The following is a 21,315-nucleotide window of genomic DNA, read 5'->3' as shown; positions in this document are numbered from 1 at the left end:
AATTAATTTAAGGTTGTATTTGTTCAGTTTAGATCAATTTTTATTACTGTAGGTGTTTGCGGAGCAGATCTGCTGTCCTCTTCTCATTCCAGTCCTGTGAGCTCACTGCGATGATCCTGCACTCCTCAGAGTATAAAATACCCAAAGCGGTTCAAACTATGCAAACACCCAAACACACACACGCACATATTCATACGTGATGGTTATGAACACGTTGATTTGCATGGCTGGCTGCATTCCCATACAAGAAGACATGAGTGACATTTATAGTATTTTTGTTAGAAAGACAGGGAGAAGAGAGATCATTGATATGTGATATTTTTTATGCTAAAACTAACCACTTTCTGGAGTTGTGGTTGAATCAATCATATGTTGTATAATATGTTCAAGCCGATCTAAATTTCTCAATGAATGTATAGCTAGAATTTGTCCTCCAACACTGTAGAAAATATATAATGTGTATTTTATGCAGCGGTTTCCACTTGATCCAACCCTTTAAAATGATTGTCAAATTCAGCCATGTTGCAAAATAGAAGTCGAATTGATTCAGTCATATTAAATAATATTCATGACTTGCACAAAAAACAGCTAATTTAGATAATAACACAAAAGGTTTACTAATATTTTTTTTTACAGTGAATATTTATGAATTCAACATGAGTTGTCAACAAAACATGCACTGTCACAAACCTGGTTTCTTTTCATTTTAAAACTTGTTTAACAGCATGCTTTTAAAAACTCGCACAAAGCATGCAAACATGGCAACAATAGTTACCACACATCCATTTAAAACACACCTACACGCCAGCTGTCACTGTGACTAAAACCGTGGCTTAGGGTAGAGCAGATGACTTCTGCTAATGAGTAATATCTCCAGATATACTGTGCATGGTTGATGTTGTAATACATCAGTGCCGTAATAGCAGTTGTTGGGAACTGAACGAAAAAATCACACAGGCATGCACTTAAAGGCCCTATATTGTAAGACCTTTGAAGCTGATATCTTGAACGGTATTCAGGGTTCCTTTGACCTTTATAGGCATAACATACTGAGAATATGTGGAGAATCACATACAATCACTCTTAGTCTTAGCCAATGAAAGCTGTGACTGAGTCCAGACCTTCTGCCGTCAGTCTGAAGCTCTGGCTGTGCGAGACTACTCTCACAGTAGCCTACAGCTTCCTCTTTTATCCAGGATGGCAAGACAGGAGGAGGAACAAGGAGCTGAGTAGCCCTTCTGGCCTGACGACACTCTTTTTCCTTTCCTTCCTGTCATTCTCTCCCTCCCTTTAGCAGTCAATCCCACCAGTGACAAACGTAAACAAAACCACTCTGTTGTGACATGACACACACTTACAGGAAGGGGAAAGGGTTGCGGACAGGATGGCCTGAAGAGCAGATGGAATCTAGACATCACCCCCACGTCACATCACTCCATCAGACACGCACACAAACGCACGTTTACATAACCATCTAGATCAGGACATGCCATAGACACATACATTGTTTATTTTATTTAAATTTGGCATCGAATTGTTGTTCATCGAATTGTTCATCGAAGAAGCACAACTGTTCTTAACAATAGCTATGTTTCCATCCATATTTTTATGTGCATTTTGGGATATATCGCATAAAGGCTGGATGGAAACCAAGATGCGCATAAATTCTAAAAGTGAGCATAAAAAAACGTATGCACTCAATTGAGGTGGATACATTTTTATACAATAAGACATGCAAATAAATTTTGATAGAAACACATTACCAAATGTATCCCTCATGTGACTGCCTCAACAGTGGATGTGATTAGATAACTGGACTGACCAGCGGATCAAATGTTGGTTTGATAATCTTGAAAAGATTTTTTGCCAAAGTCTGTCATCATAATGATTTGGTATAGTGATAGGTCTTAATTTGTGTTCCGCAGATGAAGTGCGAGATGAATTCGCAACTTTGGATGGAAACATAGCTATTGATTATATTATGAACGGTTTCTTGGGCACCGAACCAGCGTATTAGAAAGATTTTTGATGGATCATGTGACACTGAAGACTGGAGCAATGGCTGCTGAAAATATATTGAAAAAGATTTTTGTTAAAAAAAATGAAGCCTTGGTGAGCATAAGAGATGTTTTTCATACACATTACAAAATCTTACTGACCCCAAACTTTGAGGTTTTGCTAATTTCTTTGGAAATAATTCCCTCAAAAATATATACATGCCAAAAACAGTCTAACTTCTAACGTCCCATCATGTTATTTCATATTTTTACATTTTTGTGCCTTTTTTCTGTAGCTTGTTTAAATGGCAAAATTTTATACTATGTATCAATTTCTTTATTTGTGTCAGTTTCACTCTGTTCCTGTGCTTTAAGGTTGCATGTCACCTAGGTTGTTTCATTATGAGCCAACGTGAGTGTGTGTACACAAGGTCTGTATTGTGTTTGTCTGCGTGCATTAGTCATTAGGGAGTTTAAGCTCCCTGATAAAGGCCCTCGTGTTTTAGAGCTGACTCTATCAGGCCATCTGACTGGTTTTAGATGGCTTTTGTTTCTATTCACTGAAACGTCAACATCCTCCACCCCAAATGAGGAGCGCTGAGTGCAGGTTGGAGTCAGCTGCATGCTGGGTCACCGTTCAGGGGTGAGGGGTCAACACCTGCCTTACTTTGAGCTTTAACATGTTTGGGCTCTTTGTTATAGGTTTTATTGGACTTCTTTTGGAAAGAGCTCATTGGCATTTTCAGTTTGACTTAAATTAATTGGCCAGGTAAATTCCTAATGTAATTAATTGACAATTATCAGTAACATTCATGTTAAAGTTGGATGCCTTTGTTAATGCACATGAAAAACAGTATTTGTCATGGCATAAGATAATGCATATTTGGCAGCTGGCAGTCATTTTATGCTTAATTTAGTCTGTAGTTTAGAGGAAAGAGCCGTTTCTTTGCATTTGAAACGTTGCACCGCACCCTAGTGGTCAATAACTAAAAAATACAGGATCCAGAGTGTCATGACTAAATGGATGGACATATTTAAATGATTAGTAAGACTTTCCAATGAGCTAGTCATTGTAAGTTCATGTTTGCTCAAGTCCATGAAATAATATTAACAGATGCAACTTTTGTATCAGTAGGCTAAATGTTGAAACGAACATTAATAAATGCTTTTGATTGATTTGTCAGGGTTAGTGCTTAACTAATACAGCTAAACAAATGGAATCGTATTGTAAAATCTTACCAAATTATTGTATTATTATTATATTGAAAAAAACATTTATTGTGTGTTTAAGACAAGCAGATGTAGAGTTTAAGCTTAAATTATCTAATGGTACTAAAGATACTATTGTATTTCTTGCTCTCTTTTTTTTTTGTTATAGCCTGGTATAAGAACTTAAAGAAAGCATTGGAAACATGGTGCTTGTCCTCAGCAGACACTGAGTTTTTCCATGAAACTTCCTCCTGTGGGCCCTGTGCTTGTTTGACACCCTCTTAGGAGAGATACAACTCTCATCCCAGTGATGATTCTTTCTACCAGTTATGAACTAGGTGAAAGAGTTTTTGGGCCGAGGAGATAGAATTCTGTCCACTGATAGTTCACCCAAAAGAAGATTTTTTTGTCCATACATTGTAAGTTAGTAGTCACCAAAACTGTTTAGTTACCAACATTCCTAAATATATATATATTTATATGTGTCTTTTGAAAAATTAAAGTCACATTGCCAAAGAATGACATTTTTGGGTGAGCTATTCCTTTAATGACAATAACATTTGTTTAAATATACCACTGGTTTTCACATTGACTTCATTCACAGGACAGAGTGACTCAGAAACAATAAAAACAATCTTTTTTGGGGTGTTTTATGGCTTTTGGTTTCATGACACACGCACACAGACGTGCTTGGGGAAAAACACACGCTCACGGACACATCCTGTGGAGTACCTGCATGCCAGCCTGTTATTGTGAACACTCTATAAACCCATTTTCCACATGGACAAAATGACATGTTATAGTCTGAGAAGAGACCTTAATAGTGGCTCTACGCTATGAATTATAACATTGGGAATAAAGTTTATTGAAAACTGACAGACCACACTTGTGTGGCACATACACTGCCATTCCAAAATGTGAGGTTAGTAAGATTTTTTTTTTAAATATATTTTTGAAAGAAGTCTCCAATGCTGCATTTAGTTTATCAAAAATACAGTAAACGGTAATAATGTGACATTTTCTTACAATTTAAATAACTGTAATCATTCTAATGATTTGGTGTTCAAGAAACAATTATCAATGTTGAGAAAAGTTGTGATGCTTAAAATTTTTGTGGAAACCATGGTATTTTTTCGGGATCCTTGGATGAATAGGAAGTTCAAGAGAACAGCATTTTTCTGAAATAAAAATCTTTTGTAACTCCATAAATGTCTATACTGTCACTTTTGCTTGCTAAATAAAGGGATCTCCGGCATCAATACATGCTCAAAAATATTTGGAGCATCAGATACAATTGATTTGTATTTTGTTTTGTTTTTAACATACTTTAAGTGCCACAGAAACAAGCACACAGCCATCTTTAGAATTTTGTCTTTGAACTTCCGTTTATGCGGTAGTTCTGTTATTTCACGCTGAAACATTATTACATTACAAGTCAGAAGTATGGAAACACTCAACTGAATTTATGGTTCTATGATCTTTTGATATGATTAAAGGAGCCGTATGTAAGAATGTGGCCAAAACTGGTACTGCAATCACTTTCAAATTACTGTAGAGCGGTGTATCCCCTCTCCCTCCTCCCTGACTCGAGGTTGCCAGATAGGCTGCAGGATACAGCAGGAACGTTGGCTGCTACAAGAAGCTTTTTCTGTTAATTATGTTTATGCTTCAAATGAGAGATGTTTTGAAAAGTAATTGTATATCGCAAACATTTACTAATGGCGATTAGCCAAATATAATCGTAAAGATGTACGCTCGTATGTGACAGTACATTGTTAGAACAGTAGCTGTTAGTCTAACTTGTAACGGACCGGTAGGTATCTGTCATTAACTAAGTACAAGCACAAGCCTCTGTCACTGTGTGTAACCGATATCAAAGATACAGCTATTCATTTAGCTGACGCTATAAGTGAAAGCGACCAGCTGTATTTTTTAACTTACCCTGCAGTACACGTCCATAACGCTAAAATATGTGATGTGAAAGATTACGTGTCATTCTATTATTTTTGGCTGTAGAACTTGCATGATAAACAATAATGGGCGTGCTAATGTTGTTTTCCTCAGCGTCACATCATAATGACAGAGAAACGGGTTCTGATAATGCATTGCTAATGGTAGTAATGACGACTCGCCGTTTTTATTACCCAAACAATTCCTTACCTTTTCAATTCAATGACCCACCTCCTCCATATGAATTAACGTAACGTTACTTTGCACGAATATGCATAGCTTTGTTCGACTGTCATGAATATTTGAAATGTCCATTTACATCAAGTACAAGTTAGCCAAACATAGATGAATCTTACCTGTCCAGGAGAAAATTAGCAACGTTGGCATCTGTCTTCAAATTCTTCTCCGTTTTCAGCCGTCTCCATCTTTCAAAGGCATCTCCTATACAGATCCTTGTTTTATTTCGGACTTTGTCACAAAGTATTTTGGATTCATAACAAGTTTTTTTTTGTTTCGCAACGTTAGACATTTTTTTAAATCCGATTCCGACACGTTTGTAGCTGCAGCTGTGGTAACTAGCAGAGCTGGCAACCCGGATGCAGCAACACTTCTGACTTTGTGATTGGTAGATAGGTGGAGCGTGGCACATCAGACCAAAACACAACATGAAAACATCAACATCAGTTGAGGGCTGCAACTTCACTTTTTAAATCACAATATCCTGGCCGGACTACTGTTGTCAGTGATATAAGTATTTGAAATGAACATGATTTCTTAATGTCTAGTGACATATCAGGGCCATATGATTAATTCAAATACATTTCTTACATACAGCTCCTTTAAATGCTTGAAATTAGCATTGTAGACAGATATATCATTATGTAAAAAACCTCTTACATTTGTTTTAATAAATTTGATTATTTTACTTTTACAGTATTCTTAAATATAGATATTAATTAAAAGTCTTTAGGTTGTCCTGGGTTTGAAAGGGTGTGCATGACATTATAACATGCTTTTAGATTACAATTTAGTGTCTTGTTAACTGATATATTGACCGAGGGGGATTTATTGATCAGTAGTAAAGAGTGTTGATCGTATTACCCAGGGCAGAGATTTTGATGCGTGCGGAGATTGAGCATGTTTACGATGAAGATGATAGATCAGATAGATCAGAATTGCTCCTTTCATTCCTGTGCAAGCATACCAGAGAGAGAGGAATGTGTTAAGGAGGTCATCATGGGTCAAGAAGTATTTGCGGGACCTTGTTCTGGAGGTGATGGCCAGCCTCTCAGGTTCATGGGAGCTAAAGGTCAGAGGTCACCCAGAGGGTTCTGTTAGTTATGGGTCAACTCATGATGAACTCTCTGTGAATAGGAGCAGAGAAAGAAGTGATGAGAGCACTGATAGCTCAACTTATCTTTAATGGCTTCTTCCTGTTCTCCTCTCCTTCTCTGCCCGCTTCAGTGCCGCTTTATGATTTTATCTTTCTTTCCCACACAAGTACAAATCCTGCAATTCGGTAGTCAGGCCACATTGAATTAAACAAATATTTTGCAATATTCTCCCAACATAAGCTTACTGAATTGCAAATACACACGCACACAGAATTTATATAGTCGTATACAGACACTCTTCATTCTCACACGGACAAATAAACCCAACTCATAAATGTGGGGACAGAGCAAAATAAAATCCTTTCCTTGGCATCTTGGTAAACCGTTCCCAAGTGTCCTGCCAATTTGGAAACCCCTTCATTTAGTAAACAAAATCTCCAAGCAAAATGTGGTGGAAAAATGTTGTTGTCTGGAAACAGAATGAATATATATCCCAGACACACTTTTAGATGCATTTAATTAAGGGACTTGTGGTCTTTTTACATTTTTTAACTTGTTTATTTATTTATTTTTTAAATTAAAATGGCAAGTCCATTTTGTTGGCTAGCCATTTTGTTTGCTAGCTAAGCCACACAGGTTAAGGTTTTTGTGAATGTGAAACCTTTACCTGCTGGTCTGGTCTGAGCGTGTGAAGGTGAAGAAAAATATGCCTCTTCCCCCTATTTTTGGGGTACTGATCATGTGTACAGACTCATGACATGTCTTCCTTCAGAACTCTGCTCAGGTTTCCTCTCTGACCTGCAGTCAACAGCAGTATGCCACAAGCGTGTCAGAGGTTCGCTATGTGTTCCTGCAACAAGCAAAACATGTGTAGCATCAGTCTCATTTTTAACTTCAAAGCAGAAGCCTGTTGCTGATTGGATGTTGTAATGGACAATAAGGCCTGAAACATACTCAAGTTATAAATGCTGGCTTGCATTCTTTATTGTGGCAGTAAAAAGCATTGTACTCAAGGGGGCGATAGAGCTAACTTTGTATGTTATTAACTAGGACGGTTTATGTGTTCACTACTGTCCAGAAGGTTGGAGTCAATGAAATGTATATTTTGTACAGTAAAAACATTTATAATGTTATAAAAGATTTCTATTTTTAATCATTGCTAAACATTCTATTCATCATAGAATCCTGAGAAGAAAAAATAGATCACAAAATATTAAACAGCACAACTGTTTCAACAATAATAATGTAATAATAAGAAATGTTTCTTAACCAAATCATCATATTTGATTTCTGAAGGATCATATGACACTGAAGACTGAAAGTTCAGCTTTGCCATAATAATTGTAAAATATATTAAATTACAAAAGCGTTATTTCAAATTTTAATAATATTCCACACTCAAAGTATTACTTTTTACTGTATTTTTGATCAAATAAATGCAGCCTTGGTGAACATAAAAGACTTTTGTGGACAAATTTGTGTCAGTAGTTTGCCTGAAAGTGAAAATCAAATTGTGAAATTATTAAATTAGTGTGAAGCATTTGACCTCTTTGAATGATGCTATTTGATCAGATCACTGCTTTATTAGTAAATAACAGAATTAGCTTGATAAATGCAGAAGCTGTTGTTCAGAGTATGTCTTTATTCCAGATTCATCGTGTGTATTATCTCAGCAGTTGGGCGCTTGGCCCTGGTGAATTATTTACGACGTGGAGGGCCGTTGATTGCAGTGCTGAGGATAAAGGTTGGATCATCTAGCTGTGTGTTTTATGAGAGTGGAACTGTTTGTTATTAGATGTGGATATATAGAGGTTTTCTAGAACAATTGGACCTCTGTGTCGCAGGCTGCTGCGGGGGTGAAAGTTTAATTATTAATTATACACACTGTATTTACGACCTGAATTTGTTTGCTATTCCCAATGTGAAAGTCAAACAACCTGATTGATTTTACCATGTAGCGTGTTTTGAAGTTGGACGGACACTGGTCAGTCTGTTGTAAATAGAGATTTTCTCTTTGATTTGATAAATTTACACAAATGACATGCTGGTTTACATGCTCATAAATTCAGATCTTGGACTTTCAGATAATATAAAAACAGCTAACAAAAAATACCATGGAATTGCCACATTTTTTAGACATGAACCATCCTAATTCTATGGTGTTATTTAAGTAGTCTACCTGCAGATTTCTCAGCCCTTCATTTTCCTCTGCCTGTGGGCTGTGTTTTAATGTTTGTGTGTTTGCCTACACAAAACACCTCTTCAGTGTTTTCCTCCTTCACACGTCGCTGGCATAGTTTGTGTGTGGTTAGCTGGATATTCTGGTCTAGGCAGGTCTAGCTGGCTGATCTGCTGGTCTTTACTATTGTGTATGGGTCAGTGGATGTGTTGGTCCTGAAGTCTTTAGTCGGTAAGGCAAGTCAGTTTTGACCCAGGATCAGACTTCTTTGACAGATTTGTATTGGGAAGGACCCCAAAAGATAAGGATCGTCTTGTGAGGGGACAATATAAAGTAAAATGATTTAGTAATAAATTATATAGTAATTAAAATATAAAGAAAGCTGTATATTTGTATGCATAAACTTATGTGTGTGAAAAATATCAATTTTGATATTATGAAATTATATTTTAATATAATTAAATAAATATTTATTTATATCTAATTACTATATGTGTGTGTGTGTGTGTGTGTGTGTGTGTGTGTGTGTGTGTGTGTGTGTGTGTGTGTGTGTGTGTGTGTGTGTGTGTGTGTGTGTGTGGGTATACTGTATTTCAAGAAATATATCGTATATATAAAAACATGCAGCTTTAAAAATGTTCTTGATATTTTTACTATATAAGCTACATGTTTTTCCTGATATGTTTGCTATATATATATATATATATATATATTAAAGGAAACTATATGTTTTCCCATATGCTAATTATTAATAGTAAAATATTATCAATTTAAAAGATCATTAATATATAAATTATAGGTATATAATTTTAAACATTGCAAATAAAAAGATCATTTGAATATATGTACATTACATTTCAAAGAAAAATGTACAAAAAATTTATTTAAAAATCATAACACTGTATGCGCATTTCTTTTTTCTTAGTGGTAGGATACGTTTTGTAGAATATGTTTTCTCTACACACCAGTTTGAAATCCTCTGCCTTAGAGGATAGTAAGAGAGGGAGGGAAACCCAGAGGAGGAAGAGAAGTGGAGAGTCCAGTCGCCCTTCCGTGGTTGCCGTGCAACTGGAGGGGAGGGGCAAAGATCAGAGGGATAGGTTGGGGGCTGGTTTAAGGTCATATTTCACCAGCGCTCTAGTTGTTTGTAATCCTAAACTTTCAATCCTACAGTCAGTGTATGTGGGTGCTTTCTCTGGACAACTGTCACCCAGAGATCAGGGGAATTCCTGCTCTGGCACTCTGCAAGACTGACTTCAGCGAATGAGATTGTATCGCCCATGGGTGTTGAAGTCCCAGGTGAGCGACAAACACCCTCGCGTAGTGAGTGCTGTGACGTTGGAAAGTCAGGAAGAGTATCCGGTGGTGGCTGTCCTCAGCGGCAGGGAGATAACATGGTACACAGCTACAGACGCACCTGATCCTGTTACCGGCTAATGGAAAAGGAAAAGAACATGCGCGCTCATCCATCATCCTTTATGAAATTTATGCTGGGGAAGTCTTCAATCCAGGTGTCTTAGACGCAATTTCACATGGGTGTAAGATGATCACTGGCTTGTGATAATAGGAGCATTTAAAAGTACTAAAGCTAAATGTTAAACCTTCTTGAGCCTGATTTTCTTCAGCTGCAACTTGAGTTTTAAAGGTTTTCACCAAACCCCCCGAAAAATGGTCTTATTGTCACAGTGGTGTGGCTTTTAAACCGGACCCAGTCTTCTTGGTGGACTTCAAGCTTCAGTTGGGGGAAGACTAGCGATTTTCCAGCCTGCTGCTCGAGTTAATTACTGCTTGTGGATTGCAGCACTCGTGTTGGGATTTCTAGGACTCACATCGGAGGTTTTCCCTATCTAGCGAACCAAAAAAGACCGAAAGTTGTCATCCAGGTTGCAAGACACCTGTGGATGTGGACCAGTGAATTTCTACGTTTGGTAGAAGTTTGAGTTCATTTTGTGAAGCAATTTTTGGACAACCGATTTTCTTTTATTCCGCAGGAGCCTCATGGATTTAAACCCCAATTACTTCATGATCCTTACGTATAAACCATGTGATGTAGTTCTATACTTTTGATTCCAGACTTGTGAGAAACAGTTCGTCGTGGCGTCCTTAACTTTTGAGTTTTTAAGTGACCTTGACCTTTTTTGCCTAATTTTTGAGAGGGTATGATGAGGGACAAGCGTTCTGGGTCTTTTAGGAGGGACAGGGACAAGACAGAGAAGGCCGCCCCGATCTCTCGTGCTCTCAGCTGGCTGAGCGTGTCCTCGCTGTCACAGCAGACCCGGAAACTGTTCCGCAGCCAGAACAACCTCCATAGACACTCCCAAACTCCACATGGAGGGGATGAAGACGGTGATGACTGGGTGTATGAACCCCAGCACTACACAGGTGAGGATACACGGTTTCATGGCATTCGTGTGAGCATGTGTATTTTGTGGTCCGAGATCTGAAAGGCTCCTGAGCTCTCCTCATTAATGTCAAGTAAAATTAGGTAAAAAAAAGTGTAAGGTTAGTGTTATTTTAGATCCCTTATTACTGTTTTAATCTCCTGTTTTTATCAAATTTTTAATAGTCTCTAAATTAATGTCAGTAAAATCTACATGAATAATAATTATGAAATATTTAGGTTTTAAATGCATTAGAGCACTTCAGTTTCATTTGGAATTACTTGTAATTGTTTTATTCTTGTGTAGGACTGAGAATGTTGAGATGAGATGTTGGGAAATAAATTGTTCATTTATTTATTTGTTTATTTGTATTAAAATATTAAATTTATGTATATGCATATTCATTACATTTTTTAAAATAGCCTATATATAAGCACAGTATACACTTACTGTCCTGTTTAGAAATATACTTTGAACTTTAAAACTTTCATTTAGATATTTTCCTTGCTGTATATAATAAAGTAGTGATCAATTTGCTCCATGGGATGTCTGGCTTACCAGCTAAAAGATTCATCTATTGTCTTTGGATTTATTGTTCTTGCAGGAAGTGAGACAGTAAGTTGTTTACAATGAGGGAGAACTGAGGTCACTGTCTTTTTTATTGCGGGTTTGTCTTTGTTTTAGCTTTTAACACGTCTCCCTGAACCGACAGGTTAAGTGAGGGCTGTAGGGCTGGACTGGAGACAGTTGACCGGAGGGCTTTGAGTTCAGAAATGGGAAGAGAGTGCTAAAAAAACGGATATAGCGACTTACACGCCTGCGTAAATGGGTGATGTCACTGACTGGTGGTGATTTGGGTGTAAGAGCCAATGTCAATTGTGTGTGTGTGCGCGGAAACAAGGGGAAAGTTGTAGTCGCTCCGTCAGACACAGCTGTTCAAAGCTGCTCTTTCAATTAATAGACTGAATTACCTTTTATTTGTTTATTTTTAATTACCTTTTAAATGAAAGTAACATCTGCATGAAAGTTGAGTTGAGGTAAGTAAAGCAAAATTACTTGGATACCAATGTTTTTAGCTGACAATTATGAATATAATTGGTTCTTTATGTGTTAAAATATGAAGTTTGTATGAAAACAAATGTGAGTCGATTAAAACTTTCAGGTGTTAATCTTTCCAGGGTGAAACTGATTTTCAAAAGCTGATGAAAAGAACGTCAATCTCATGCATCTCTCTTTGTGTTGGCCTAAATGTCCAGTGGCACATACTTTGCTTTGTAAATCTAATGACAAATCTGCCACTCCTCATGAAAGCAGAAACTCCACCCTGATATCCCTGTAGACTTTGTGTTTATTGGTTGACCAGTTTGAGTGTGTGTGTGTGTGGTTTTGGAGCGGAGCTGTAACTCAATGCTGGTTTTAATGAGATATTCTATCAGGGTAGAGTAAAGTTACTGTAGGGGTGACGAGTCTTTCCTCCGCTGACTCTGTTAACTCCCACGCTCCTCTATTTGACATGACTTATGACAATCACATGTTTTGTAGAACAAATTTGCTTTTCATTTGTGTTCCATCATGAGCATAGTGATGCTTTATCAATGTGGCTTTACAAATACCGGTGCATTTATAGTAGTCTTCATTTCGACAGAGTTCTGAATCATTTTGTGTAAAGTAGGGCTGAACGATTATGGAAAATAATCTACTTGCGATTTTTTTAACCAATATTGTGATTGCGATTTAATATGCGATTACTTTAAGTTCTTTAACTTCTGTATTAGTCGACAAAGACAAATAATAAATCTTTATACAGTAGGGATGGGAATCTTTAGGCAGCTCATGATCCGATCTAACACATTTAATTAAACCAATTACATGTTAAGAATTTTAAATGGGCTATAAACTAATATAGCTTCAAAATATAAAAGCTAGTAAATAAAGAGGAAAAAAAAATTACAAGCAATAAACAAAGAGTGCTTTCAGTATTTAAAAGTAGGCTGTCTGAACGTTTTCCATTCAAGAGCTTGGATGATTTCCCCCCTCAGTTTAGATACGATAAGCTGCATTCACACTAATGCACATATCTCTTTTGAAATTGTAAATGTGGTTTGTCCTGTTGGTTTAAGATATAACTGACCGTGTTTACATTAATTTCGCGTCAAAAGCATGTTTGTGTTTAAAAAATAAGCTCAGACTCGATTCTGAAATTCTCTGAATCGCTCCAGAATTGTTGGAGAGAGAATAAATAACACAATATCACATACATAAAAAATAAACTGTTTTTTCCTGTATGCCAGACCTATGCGTAGCGGGCCAAGTTGATGCTTGATCTGCAGACTGCTTTTCTCTCGCGTGTCACGTGACCAGTGTAATCGCAGCTTTTGCGGTTAAAAAATCGCATTTCATCATATCGCGATATTATCGCAAATGCAATTAATCGTTCAGCCCTAGTATAAAGTCATAAATCAGATTTTATCAATCAAATACTCCCTTTTCAGCAGTTGGCATAATATAAGCAGTGATAGATTGTGACATTCTCTACTCCATTAAAAGCATTTTAAGCAGTATTTTCCTAAATATTTTATTGTTATTATGCATGCAGTTTTTATGAAGTTATATTAATGTAGAGACTAGGCCTTTTAAATTGGAAAAATTAAACCATTTTTTAATTTATTAAACTTATTTTTGGTCACAATGTACCATTTAAATGAATAGCAAATCAAAGAAAAATAATTGTGGCTTTTTCTTTAATATGCATGTATATTACATTTAAAGTCAGCATGAAATGGAAGTTGCAATATTCTCTATTGTGATCCCTTATCCCTATATCCATGTGAAATGACTTCTTGAACAAGAAAAAATGTAGAGCGGGAATTGATTGGATTGTTGGAATGTTGGATGTTGGATTGTTGGAATGAGTGACAGGTTGTGCACCCTCGGGCCGGAAAACACGTCATCAGAAAAGAGGTGCTGTTTCAAGAAGGGGGGAAGCTATTTTGATTAAAGATTACGAGGGCACGTGAATTTTAAAAAACAATGAGGGTGCACGGATAAATCATTTATGATAAATACCGCTGTATTCAATAAAAAATAAGAATTGTCAATTCTTATGTAATGGCGACTTTAAACTCATGACATGCACATATGCGTGCAGACACACATGCCCAGTGTTTTCCCTGAGGCAGGAAATACACTCCTTTTCCATAGCAGAAAACAATACAGGAAAATTCTCCAAAAGCCCCTAAATTTCAAGTCTATATTACAATCCTGATGTTACCAAGCGTACAAGCTTCTAAATTTAAAACATATATTTATTCTTTTGGCACCTATGCTGGTACATGCAGGCCTAATTAAACTGGCCTAACTGCTGCTCCTGCGCTCTTTATTTAAATGCATCCTATAATTTTGGGCTGTCAGGCCCTTGTAGTTGACCCATAATTTCAGGGTGCGGGTTGCCCGGTCGGTCAGGATGTTTTTGTCGGTTACTATGGCAGTGAATTGACTGATTGTTTGTGTGGCTGTCCTGATTCTCCCTGGGACAGGCTCACATGTCTCGAGACAAATGTCTCAGACCGAGAAGTCTTGGGACACAATCTCTGCTTTTGCTGCTTGTGGATTAATGCGATTTTGTTGATTTTGTTTTTGGTGAAATGAATTCACAAACCAGTGCAAAACGTGCATCTATTTAGCCATCAGGGATTTTCATATACACTGACTGGATTAAACCTCATGCATTTTGTTTGAATTATAAATATCCAAATAGTCTCTCACTTTATTAATAAAAAGTATTTAAAGAATATATTTATTTTATTCTGTTGTACAGTAAAATAGAAAAATGAATTGAGTAAGTTAGATAAGAGATCTATGTTAGGCTGTTATTAGAAGATTAATGTGGAAATGTCTCAGAAATATGCAATCTGTCTGTATAACGATATAAAAGCATGGTTAATCCAAATATTATGTAATAATTTCTAAGATAATTCTCTCAGTGCGATCGAATCTCGTTTCGTGATCGACAGCGACGTGATGGCGTGGAGGGTTAGTAGTCTTTAAACGATTCATTAAAGAGCCAGCTCATAAGAGTCATTAGGTGTGCGCATCGGTGTATGACATCAAGAACCGCGAGAACGATGTGAACGCATACGAAGCCGTCTGCACTAATCGCTCTCGCGGTACTTTGATGTTAAACACCGATCCGACTGCACAGCGCTGCTTCAAGTTGAACACACGGGTTTTAGTGAATCGTATTACATTGGTCAAGTTGTCTGTTTGTTTGGCGCGCACGTGTTTCTTGCCATTTTTGTGGTACGCGATCTTTATATGTTCTCACGTTCGTTTAGAGTGCAAAGTCATTTACTACTCAGTTAAAACGTGATTTATTTTGCCTCAAACCACAACCACAATCATAAACTACTTTTACACTTATTTACTACTTCGTTTCCTTAGTTTTGCCCCTTCCAAAGTATTGTCTGATGACATCATCACAAGAATCTGTTATTGGTTGTCGAGTTAAGATTATTAATTAGAGAATGTGACTGTCATTCGTACAAGATGACTTTGATGGCTGCATTGGATTACAGCATTCAAATCTAACTTTTTTTCTTTCTCTCTTTGTTCCTATGTGCGGTTTCTGATGGGCTGCTCTTTGTGACACTCAGGTAAGTGAACCTCTGTCTCTGTACCTCAGTAAATGACAGTAATTCTTAATCATACAGAATAAATACTCAAATAGAAGCAAATAAGCTTCTGCAATGGCATTGGTAACTGAAAACGTTTACGTTGGTGTGATGGCACGCCACTAGGTGTCAGTATTATATATTTACTCATTCGGCAAATGCTTTTATCTAAAGCAATGGGTGGTGCATTTTAATGTGCATTTTTTTGTTTTCTTTTGTTTAAGAGCTAGCTAAACAAAATAACTGTGCTCTTCCTTCAGTGTGCTCATTTCTGCTTTTTTCACATACTATTGGAATTATCTTAAACATGACTTGCTGATTTGAACCACCCCTCAAATAGTAATTAGAGCATTTTGGAGATGATTTTGATACCTATATTTCCGAGTTGGGTTGACCCATTACCTTTTAATATGGTGCAGAAATTGTTGTTTTGTCATTTCTTTGTATGTACATTTCTACACTTAAGGAAAGTTTTAGTTAGCTAGTTTACAATAGCTAGTATTACAATTGATAATGTTGACCCAGTCTTTTACAATAGGGGGTATATGTGCTACTGGCACACATCAATACAAACTATTAATAGAGCATGTAATTGAATAAATGTACCAATATGTACCAAAATACAACATGCATGCATGAACAAGATCATCACAGTCACAGTGACAAATTACATTTATTTATTCATGGCCTCTTACATTTCCACAGATACACATACAAACATTTCTCATTCATGCCTGTAGGACTTATTCGAACTGTTTGCAGCTTTTTGTTTGGGCTTTTAGTGAGCATTGATTTTTCCTCTTGCCAAACTCTGTTGTTGTCACCTACCAAGTGTTTTATATCACTGTTTGTCACTATTTAGCTCATTAGCTGCTTTCATCATTAGTCTTTGTACTGTCAATTCTTACCATTGGAGAGAAGTTTCTGCTAAACCTCATCTATAAATGTAATCCTAAATGCAATTGAACATACTTTTTTCCCCCGAATGAGACTCCTTTTTCTTAGCTCATCAGTTGTCTGTCCCAAACCATGTCAGCGGAATTTTTTTTTTTTTTTTTTTTGCTCTGTTCTGTGTCTAGGTCATTTGACTCCTCCATTGGAAATCAATGAACCCTTATAGATACCACTAATTTGGTTCACTAATTTGCTTTGAGTCCACCTGATGTCATTTCCTTTTGGCCCCTCTGCTCTTCTTAATGATGATAGTGATCAAACCTGTACCTTATAGTGTCCGCTCCTGTAAATGACCAGAGTCTAAGCTACATCCATCCATAAATGTGCAGTAAAGCTGACTGTGGCACATGCAGCGGACATGTAAGCACACAGCTTAGAGCAGTCAAAGATCTCCATAAAACATGTATTTGGCACACAATCGCAAACACACAGGACTGTCTGTGAAGGGGGTTGATGCTGAAATGGCTAGCCAGGATGGGTTTGATAACACAGCAACACAGTGTGACGAGGGATTAAGTGATTGTGGTTTATCAGAGCACAGTTCAAAAAGGGGGTAAGCCTAAGCCCTCCCCTGTCCTGGAACTGCTGACTGTCCGAAAACATTTACAAATGCACACACGTGCTTGTGTAGGTGTGTGTAACTGACACTGTGCAGTAGAGTGTTTTTATTTGCTTTTAACAGCACATGAATTATTATTGCGCGAGCAAAATTGAGTCCCAGATTTTGTACTGTCTGAACGTGTAATGACAATTTTTTTCTTTTATGACCTCAGGATGGTAAAATATCTATTGGAGACTTGCTTAAAAAGTAGGTCATCAGGTTTTTTTGGGTTTTTTTTGCATACTGTTCTATGAATACTGTTTTTATGAATAATGCTAGGGCTGGGTTGACAAGTATTTCTCATTTTGATGATCTAATATCAATTCTGAAGTCCAAAGATTGATCTTTTTAGTCTATGCTGCTGTTAATCTTCTGATGCGTGAATAAAGCTTCACTAAACATTATTATTAACTCCCATCCAACAATCGCTATTATAATCATGCTTCTGTTAAGAAAAAAAATAATTATTTTCAAATGTAATTTTGGCACTCTTTAATGTAGCGTGACAGATCGCTGTCAGTTTAAGCGGCTGCATGAAAGCGCACGTGATCATCTCTTTCTCTTTACTAGTTATAATAACACAAAAAACATGCTTGAACCTCCGAAGGGATTTTGAAAGACATCGCCTGTTAGTGATGTCTTATGATTTAATAAATCTGTCGTAGGTTTTTATGACATCCACCATTTAAATGTTTATATTTCAACAATAAATTGGAGTAGCAGCATAATATTATATTAATAATAACATAATTTAATTCATCAGCCAATACTCCTGTCTTCAGAGTCATATGATATGATCCTTCAGAAATCATTCTAATATGCTGATTCATTATTCCCATTATGGGAAGATTAATATTTTTTTTATAATCTGTAATACTTTTTTCAGGATTCTTTGATGAATCAAAAGTTTAAAAAAAGAACAGCAGGGATGTGTGAAATTGATAAAAAGGGATGGTAAAGACTTACATTGTTAGAAAAGATTTCTATTTTGAATAAATGCTGTTCTTTTTAACTTTTTATTCATCAATGAACCCTGAAAAAAAAGTATCACAGGTTCTAAAAAAATATCCAAAAGAATCTAGATTGGATCTAAATTGTCAATTTTGAATCAAATTATGTATCAAAATCGACATGATTTATGATATGTGTCAATACCTCACCCTAAATACTGCAGACAGTACTCATTTGACATACTGCTTTTCACATACTATCGTCGGGGCACGTGTTCAGATGTGGCGCAACAGTTGCGGTTATTTTCTTTTAAACAACAATGTGCCCTGCGTGTCCATACATGTCTTTTTCAAGTGGAAAATGCAGAGAAAGCTCGAGCGAGAAAAAGGCAAGGGAGTGAGATAAACAAGGAAGAGATGAAGGGAAAGGGGGAGTGTTTGTGGTGTGAGAAGAACGAGAGCGCTGGAGAGAGAGGGAGTGTCAGTGAGTTTGCAGTCTGTGAGCAGGCCTGCGTGTGTATCTGGATATGGGCTCGCTTGCGGGTGTGGGATTGATATCTCCAGGAATCTCTAATGGACATAGAGCCGGAGCCATGTCATCCCTGGAAGGTGGGACATTCGTGGGTCTGCATGCATGCTGTATTTTGTTGTATGTGTCCACGTGTGTGTGTTAAAGAGAATGATTGACAGTAGGGGAATCTTTGCTTGATGTTAAATGGGAAGGAGGGTCTTTGTGGTTAGTAAAATCTCTTCTTGCTTTGGGATTTCCTCTCTTTCTGTTTCCTTTGTTTGTCCCTTTTCCTTCCTTTTTCTGTAACAATTTGCCCTTTTTATTTTCACGTTGATCTATATTGCAGTATAAGAATTAAATGACATATTGTTTGTGGTTTTGTTGTTTGTTGGAGTAGATGAATCTGTGTAAATGAATGTTGTGAGTGTGTGTAGTCAGCAGTTGCTGCAGACATGTGTCGTGGCATAGTTCTGGCCCGTGTGCTGTGGACATCAAAAGTGTGTTCGCCCAGATACCTCACGTTTTCTTGTTCCCTCTCTTTTCTTTCTCCCTCTGTATGATATTTTCAGCATTATTAAGTCAGATGTAAATTTTTTTTTTTTTTAGAGCAGTAGTAGATCATTTCTATGGCAAACTCCCCTTTTTTATTATGTTGCGTCTGCTGTCACCTACAAAAAAAAACACTTTTGTATGTTATTAAATTAATGTTTCAACATCAACTAATTAGTTTGAATAATTATTTAATAATTCATTGTTCTATTGTTGTTTTGTCACACATGAATTCATTTAGTCATGACTACTAGATTAAAAGGATTAAGCATATCAAAATATTTTTGATTATTAAGTAATGGAATATATCCCTGTACTTGATAATTAAAAAATGATAATAATATATTACTACATCATACTGCAACTCATTATTTATAATTTGCATTTGACCAACTTTTGGCTATTGATGTTTGTTTTTTTCTGGCATACACCAATATAATTTTCTGGCTTGTAACGATAAATAGATTTCTGAACTCATCTACCTAAATGTTGCCCTACTTTTAACGATGAGTGAATTTTCAGATGGAAGAGCAGATCAAGCAGTAAATCGGCCTCATTAGACAAAGACGCAGGTTTGTTTCTTGCATAACTTTTGATTTGACCCAAGATACTGCCTCCATGCCAATTTACTGGGTTTCTTTCTTTTTTTGAAGTTTGAAAATGTGGTCTGGCCAGATTGATTTACTAAATTGATGTTTGGCTTTCTATTTTACTGCAAAACGAAGGAACAGAATTTTGATTGGGAAATGCCGATTTCAGATTTAACTGGCACTTACTCAAGCCAGTTAAACCAGATGTAGTGTTCATACTTTTGATGTGTTAGTGAGGATATGTGTGTAGAGAGTTTGTTTGTGTCTTGTTTGTGTAACAGGGGTGAACTTTAGCCATGTGTGTGAGTTGTTCATTGTTTACAACTGAGACACTGTAGCTATGCATGGGAGACCTACATAACCCCTAAGTTCATAGTTAACCTATATATAAACTGACACATGTAAGACAATTATAGCAGCCATGTGAAGCAAAACACGCGGTCACATGCACCACTGCCGGTAGTTGGTCCGAATTAGTTTGAATTATTCATGAATATTTTTAATTTCTTTTTATTAATAGTGTTTTGTTTATTTTGTATCTCTGGGAAATTACTAGTTTTAACTTTGGTTTTAATTTTATTTTAATTGACTAAATCGTTCCATCTGCCTATGATGACAGGGAACCTTAACAGGTGATCAGAAAAAACTAGTCGTTGTACATAAATCAGACATCAGGCTTCTTGTCTAATTGGGTGGTTCTTTTTGACCAAATACACTAGTATTCTCAAAGTCAGGATTTGGAAATTTTGTGTTTTCGTTCAGAATTTTGTTCATAGTGACATTAATAGTATCAGATCAATTTAGTTTTTGTTCTTTTATTCTTGTGTCTTTATTTATTTCTTTGGTTAAAATAGTTTTCAAACAAAAAAAAGTTGTCTTTATAACATTTTAGTTCATATTTTATATATTTTTAAATGTATTGTTCTTATTTTATATTCGTTTTACGTTTAATTTAATAATATGAACGAACTAAATCTTCACATATGAGAACATTTAACAAGGTTGCAAAAATAAAACACTGAGTTGCAGTGTTGTTGTTGTTGTTTGGCAACTTCTTGTTAACCTTGATTCTGTTTTGGTATTACCCTCCATGACCTCCTTGATCCTGTTATACTACAGACACCTGTGCTTCTGGTATATGAGAGGTTGTGACTCCCAGGTTGACACCGCCTACACTTTGACCCCCACGAGGAGTTCTCACGCTTACTGTCTGCCACATTCCTTGCTGGTCATTTTACAGCATGCTAAGTGCTATGTTACTTAAGACGCCACATGACATTCAAATACTTTTGTAGTATCACATGGTTTGTGAAGAACATCTGATATTTTCTTAGAATTTCTGTAGATCTTAAGCTTTTGTTGTGACACTTCTGAAACTGTTGAAAGGATGAGGGTAGGGTAGATGATGAGCGTAGGGTATGTGGGTTAGTTTCAGTTTGT

At 36.6% G+C, this 21,315-nt stretch overlaps 1 protein-coding gene across 7 annotated transcripts in view; it reads left to right on the top strand.

Moving 5' to 3' along the window:
- Nucleotides 1-21,315, top strand: part of nhsl1b (NHS-like 1b) — a 120,602-nt gene that overhangs the window by 49,292 nt on the left and 49,995 nt on the right. For 2 of the 7 annotated variants that reach the window (XM_077219894.1, XM_077219892.1), the window contains exon 1: nt 18,665-18,834. The exons of 2 other annotated variants lie outside the window; for them this stretch is intronic. In XM_077219894.1, the coding sequence (XP_077076009.1) occupies nt 18,753-18,834 (82 nt within the window). In that variant the 5' untranslated portion in view covers nt 18,665-18,752. Of the gene's footprint in view, nt 1-9,759; nt 11,052-18,664; nt 18,835-21,315 lie in introns of those variants that run through there. 3 more of the 7 variants (XM_077219891.1, XM_077219897.1, XM_077219887.1) reach the window with 3 other exon arrangements.

This window comes from Siphateles boraxobius, unplaced genomic scaffold (assembly GCF_051911475.1).
Source record: "Siphateles boraxobius isolate OS27281-9 unplaced genomic scaffold, OSU_SipBor_1 8, whole genome shotgun sequence".
Classification (NCBI taxonomy): Eukaryota; Metazoa; Chordata; class Actinopteri; order Cypriniformes; family Leuciscidae; genus Siphateles; species Siphateles boraxobius.
This window is presented reverse-complemented; position numbering and strand designations above follow the sequence as displayed.